The sequence below is a fragment of the Cicer arietinum genome, chromosome 2 (genome assembly GCF_000331145.2).
Source record: "Cicer arietinum cultivar CDC Frontier isolate Library 1 chromosome 2, Cicar.CDCFrontier_v2.0, whole genome shotgun sequence".
Taxonomy (NCBI): Eukaryota; Viridiplantae; Streptophyta; class Magnoliopsida; order Fabales; family Fabaceae; genus Cicer; species Cicer arietinum.
In genome coordinates, this window is record NC_021161.2 from 36,103,727 (window position 1) to 36,110,641 (window position 6,915).

Sequence of the window (6,915 nt, forward strand, 5' to 3'; positions counted from 1 at the left end):
ATGTCGTCTATTGGAAACATATCCAATGTAAATTATAGATTTATTAGGATAAATTCATAGATTGAAGATAGTGGCAAATCTATCAAAAATACTTTTTAGGTTATTAACTTTGGAAAGAAAAGCTTTGCAAAATATCATCAAATTATCGACATACATAACATGGGAAGGAACATAACTGTATCTAGAGCCATTTATCAAAGAAAATGAGTCTTCATAAACCAATTTGGATATAGTCATGCTAAGAACCTCTTCAATAATGCAAAACAAAAGAGGAGATAAAGGATCCCCAATGGTGTTAATCCAATGCCAAAACTTGTTGTTGAAATAAAAAGCCTGAATAACTTTGATAAGAAATGTCAAATCTATAGTGTCAAAGGCCTTTCTTATTTCAATCTTGAGAGCCTAAATTTCAGCCAAGGTTCTAGCCTGAAGCTTATTAATAGCTTCAAAAGTGAGGCATATGCAATCACCGATACACCTACCATGAATGAAGCCTTTTTTATGAGAAGATATGATATTAGACATAATAGTGGCCAACCTATCAACAAGAACTTTAGTGATGATTTTGAATTTGAAGTTGGCTAGGGCAATGGGTCTAAATGATCCATTTTACTAGGATAAGCAATCTTAAAAAATAGGCGCAACAAAATTGGAGTTATAATTAGGAGGAGTCCAACCTTGGACAAATAATTGAAGAACAACCAATAAAATATCATGATGAACCACATCCCAATACTTTTGAAAAAAATAAGCACCAAAGTCATTAGGTCCTGGAGTATTGTTAGGATTCATGCCAAAAACAACATTTTTAACTTCTTCAAAGCTAGATAGATAATTAGTGAACATGACATTCATAGAATTATCTACAAGACGAGGAATTATGTTTTTAATTAAACCATTATCCACATAAGTATTGTTAGAATTAAAGATATATTCAAAATAGGAAACAAATATGTCTTCTATTTTCGAAGGGTTCAAAATCAATACGTCATTATGAATAGAGGCATATTTGTTTCCTATTTTGAATATATCTTTAATTCTAACAATAGTTATGTGGTCAAGAAACTTTGCATAATGACGTATTGATTTTGAATCCTTCGAAAATATCAACCATAAGTTTAGCATAATGATGATAATCCGTTGAATATTCCACAAACTAACCAATTAGACATTAGTTAAAAGAGAAATATATATTTTATTAGTAGCATATACTTTCAATATCTTCTCCATAAGTCAAGAAACTTATGAATATCACCATATTTTTCTTGGAGGAAAATCTAATTTTTTCCATTTTATGAAAAAAAGTGGTGTTCCTATCACCCTCTTAATGTCATTTAATGTTAGTTTTTTGATATCAATATTTTTCCTCGAAATTAAGAGCTTCATTCATTTCCATTTGTGTGTGCCACTCGTCATTCAATAAATTGTCTAAGGGACTAAGATAATCAATAATTTTTTTTAATGTTATCTAGATTTATAACTGTAGTTTGAACTCTGTGATGTCTGTTATTAAAAACCTCCTTATTCGAAAATTTAAGCTTGAATGTAAGAAAATTTAATTTTTGATTAAGCACAAACATGGGACAACTTGTAACATGCTTCTTCCATATATTTTTCACTACATTGATACAATCATAGTGTGAAGTCCACATCCTGATAAACTTAAATGAAGATAACAATGCAATCATGTGTTTAGCTTCATTGTTATGAAACTCTAGCATGATGAGATAACGATCAAATTTAGCTTCAGTGAGAGTGAGGCAAAAGCTAGGATTCCAATAATCTAGCCACCTATGATTGCAAATCACTCTCTCTAATCTCTTTTCAATATGACCTCGACCTTTTCTACCATTAGACCAAGTGTATTGAGAACCATTAGTGGACAAATGAATGAGAGAATTGCAATTAGTCCAATTTTGGAAATCCTCCATATGCAACCTATAGAATAGGAACTATGCCCTCTATACTCATGAGCTGCCAAAATAGTATTGAAATTACTAGTGAAACCAAGGAAGATTTAATTGACTTTTCTCATTAATGATATGAAACCACAAAGATCTTATATCAATATAATTCGTGAACACATGAACAACAATCATACCAAAATTTACACCATTATGTTGCAAGGTGAAAGAAATATGTTGATCCGAACTGCTAATATTGTGAAGGTCAAGCTGAGAAGAGCATACACCTCAAAGGTTATGAAGTAAATTGTCCTTAGAATTAACATAAAAAATCTTGTAACACCTGGTTTATATTGAGCACATAATTTTTTGGAGGCTAATCTTGATCAGTGATTGTCCATGCCCCTAATATTTTAGAAGTTATACTTCATTTGGATTGGTTCCTTGAACCTGCCCTGGCATGGGTGCTTTTGTTTCCGACGTGTTTTGCAACTTATCTATGTCGAGTCTTTCTATTTAGAGAACAAAATTTCAAAATGATCATTAACATTCTCAATCATGTCAAGACAATTAGAGTTTAAAGTCTCGATATCATTATGCACAACTTTAAGAACATTGATAGTTTCTCATATTCTACTCCCACATAAAATGCAAAACCTTTTCTTTTGACTAAAATTTGGTCAAGAAACTTTGCAATCAAATCAATATCAACCATAAGTCTAGCATAATGATGATAACCCGTTGAACATTCCACAAACTAACCAATTAGACATTAGTTAAAAGAGAAATATATATTTTATTAGTAGCATATACTTTTAATATCTTCTCCATAAAAATATAAACAAAATCATAATTTAATATATAAATTATATACGAGACAAATATTTTTCAATGATTAACTTTTTTTAGATAAACGAAGAGCATGCACAGATATCATTATAGAAGAAACACATCCTAACTAGGTTGACTTTTCACATGCCAATTAGTTAGAAGACAAATATATATCTCATTAATATTATGTTTTCAAATATTTTTTAAATAAAAATTTGAACAAACTAATAATATATCATTTATAATTTATTATATAAATCATACATGAAATAAAGTTTTTTACTAGTCCATTAGTTAAAAGAAAAATATATATTGCATTAGTATTGTTCTTTCTCAATATCTTCTAAAAAACATTTAAACAAACTTATAATACACTAATCATAATACTTGTATAAACTATATAGGACCTTACATGTTTTGGTGGTCAATTGGTGGTCAATTAGTTAAAATATGATTTTTAGCGAATCAAATCGTTCAAAGAAAAAAAATTAAATAAACATGCAAATTTAATTTTAGTCCTAATAAAAAAGAAATTTAAAATACTTTTAATTTAATCTTTCATTTGAAAAGTGGACAATGTTTGATGACTTGACGTATACGAGGGAGGCTAGGCTGCTTATTGATTGGGTTTATATGAATGTATGAAAGTATATATGAAGGGGAAGATGGAAGAAAAAACACAGACGAGGTCTTTTATGGTTCCAAACTCTCGGTTGAGTTTGATTGTTTAAGAAAAAAGGTTTCAGATATAAAAAAAAAATAATGACAAGAATAGACTTTTTACACACTGAAGGAAGATAATTTTTTTTCCTTACTAACAAACACAACTTCAGGAACATAATCATCAAAATCATCACCATTATCTTTGGCTTGTGAACATTTAATGTTAATTTGTTTACATTTCTTTGCTACTTAGCAAAATACACTCCCTTGCTATGTCTTAATATTTTAAAAACAATATGTGTTAATTTGTATGTATAGTATTTTAGTATTTTTTTTTTATTAGTTGTGTGTTAAATTTAATTTTAAACCGGGTGTTGTTTTAGACCTTCCACCCTTAACTTGTAAGCATATATATCCCTTTTTCCTAAAGGCAGAAAAGGGATGTAAAAGAGACAAAAGAAAGTACAGAACATAATAGATAGGTGATGGAGGAATAAAGACATTAGAAAACACTATTTTTATTAATTATTAGAGGATAGAAGCAACACATCCACGCAAATGAAAAGAAAATTGTAGGCACAAAACATAACCCTAGCCACGTGCTAGATCAACTTTATCCAAATCAAGAAAAGCTATCTATTCAAAGTATCAGCCTATGTAGGTAGCTAGCTAGCATCAGCAATATCACACCAACCAAAGCAAGTATATATAGCAATATTAGTCACTTCAGCTACCATTATCTTCATTCAGTCCAATAATAATATCATGTATATATGTTTCTCTACTCTCTGCTACACTGCTAACCATTATAGAGTGTACAGATATATTATTCCCCACTCCCAATCTCTTCAAAGCCAAGTAATCTTCCATTATAGTAAACTTTTTCCTTCAACTTCAAACCCACTATGGAATTTCCAAATCTTATTCTAAAAAACACCACTAACCAATCCAGCATTTTAAACATTACAAACACCGCCAATTAATTATTAATTATTGACTCTTGCTAAAGAATAAAAGAATGAAAATTTTGTGGTGAAAAGAACTTTAAAATAAATTAAAAAATATTATTACATCAATATGGCAACATTTACCTCACAACTATTATACTCATTATAAAGGTACATTCTGGACGTTTCAGGTGGGATATCAAATAGTAATTGTAATTGACTTAAGTAGCATATTAATTTAATATATTTTGTTCATAGTTTTACTAAATCACTATCATATTTTTAAGTATATTTTATATTTATTAAATCACTATATTTTCAAGAATATTTTATCAGATTGAATAGAAAATAAAATAATTTCATTACACTTTCAATCAATCAGAAAATAAAGAAAATTTTATACAATACATAAAAAATAAAAAAATTCACGTATGACCAAAATTACAAAATTTTAAATATAATATTAAATTTTATACGTACATATTTAGATTCTTTTATAAGTGTTTAATAAATTCAGAAAATTTCTTATTGAAAATACCTTTCGTTTATTCTAAATATTTTTAAATAAAAGAAAATTCTTCATTTTATACGATTCTAGTAGTTATAAAAACTTCAGAAAATGACGAACCAAAAAATACAGAATTTCAGATTCTAGATTGAGTCTCGTCCGTACTTCAAATATTTAGAACTCTTTCCTCTTTATAAACCACAAAGTACAAACTAAAAAATACCAACTTAAAATCCTTAAATAATATTAAATGTATAAGATATTTAAAGTTAAGTACTTTAAATGAGGTCAACTAAAAAAAATTGTATATTAGCTTAAGTGAAATTGAAACTCAAATCTTGAATTTTGCAAATGAAAAAATTGTAGCTAAGAGAGGAGAATGGACACCCCACTCAGAGATAATAAAAAAATAGTGCCACCCTAAATTTTGGAAGAAATTTGGCAGGCATGAATGTTCCTTAAAAAGAAAAACCTAACCCAGAAACATAACAAAAACAAATATCTAAGTACAAACTACATGCTAAAAACTACTAAGAAAGAAACTCTTCATTTAAAGTAGTAATTAAGCATTACTCTATATTAAAATATAAGAAAAATAATAATTGAAAAATTTATATATTTAGATTAAATTTGAAACTAAATAGATAAATATTTCAACTCTTATTTTAACTTATATTGTATTAATTAACTACTTAAATAAAAAATCTTAGGAAAAGGCAGTGTTTAGAGTACAAATCAAGAAGAAAGAAAAAGCAGCCATAATTGATAAATAGCAAGAAAAAGTGATAACTAATATATTATGTATTATATCAGAAAGGTGTTCTTGCCGTTGGAGCCCAAATCACATCCGAAGGAAGCTGACAGCTATACATACACGACTCCCCACCGGAGAGCGACGGCGACTGTCCATCACCACCAGAGACCGACTTACTCCGCACGTCTTCTTCCAAAGGCAGCCTATGATAAGACGGATTGTTAAACGAAGCAGCTATTACAAACACCGTACCGGCGGCGACCAACCGCCCAACGACGAATCCTCCGATGATCTGACCCTGAGGTCCGGCGAGGGAGATGGAAAATTCTTTAGGCATCGGCGGCGAGGATTCCGATGACGGGAAGAAGGTGGCGGATATGGTGAGGATATTGAAACGGCCGGTAAAAGTAACGGTGGTGCCGAGAGGTGCTGAAGGTTGACGGAGGGTAACGTTAACGACTGTTCCTGAACCGGTTAATACACATAAACCGGTATTTCTTCGGTTACTGAACCGGGCTATTGACTCGACAAGATCGCTTCCTCCAGGGATTTCTAGAATGTGTGGGCTCATCGCGGGCTCGGGGTCGTTAGTAATTATGAGTGGGGATTTGGGTTTGTTTTTGGATCCAGGTGGACGGCCTCTGGGCCTGCGTCCAATTTCAATAGAAGCCCCGTCACTAGCGGCGCTTCTTCCGGAAAAAGGATTTTGGGTAGTTATTGGATTGGGCCCACCGCTGCTTCGGGCATCATCATCTTCAGAGGTTTGGCATTCACGAGAAGGTTGAAAAAGGTTGTTATGTTGAAAGTTTGAGAACATGGTTTGTTGTATGTGAATTGCAAAGAAAAGAGAAGAGAAAAGAATAGAAAAGAAGGTGAAAGTAGAGTGAATATTTAGTGAGAGAGAGAGTGAAAGAGAGAGGGAGGTGGGTGAGCTTGGAATCCAAGTAAAGACTAAATGGCGCCGCTGGTTGGCGCAGAGTGGGGTCCTAAGCTCACAGATATGACAGACGGATACAGATAAATTCATATTTGATGGGATGTCTACAGGGATAAATACTGCTCAATAAAACAACTGCATTACTAACACTTCATAACCAAACATAAAATTATTTCAAAAATTTAAATAAATAAATAAATATTGATATAATTAAATCGAATATTTTTTAATTAAAATTTTAAATGTGTATAATTTTATTATTATTATTATTATATTTACTTTTTATAATTTTAAACTATAAAATACACAAATTTTAATATGTTTTTATATTTAACTTCTTAATAACAAATATTTAAAGATTTTAACAACAA

General features: G+C 30.4%; 1 protein-coding gene across 1 annotated transcript; it reads right to left on the reverse strand.

Annotated features, from left to right (window-relative positions):
- Positions 1 to 5,381: 5,381 nt before the first annotated feature.
- On the reverse strand, positions 5,382 to 6,647 carry LOC101500910 (AT-hook motif nuclear-localized protein 28-like). Its single transcript, XM_027331649.2, has one exon. It carries the CDS (start codon positions 6,632 to 6,634, stop codon positions 5,663 to 5,665), a length of 972 nt encoding a protein of 323 aa, XP_027187450.1. The 5' UTR covers positions 6,635 to 6,647; the 3' UTR covers positions 5,382 to 5,662.
- Positions 6,648 to 6,915: the final 268 nt, after the last annotated feature.

Coding starts and splice junctions, on each gene's coding strand:
- LOC101500910 (XM_027331649.2), bottom strand. CDS start 6,634: ATGAATTTATCTGTATCCGTCTGTCATATCTGTGAGCTTAGGACCCCA.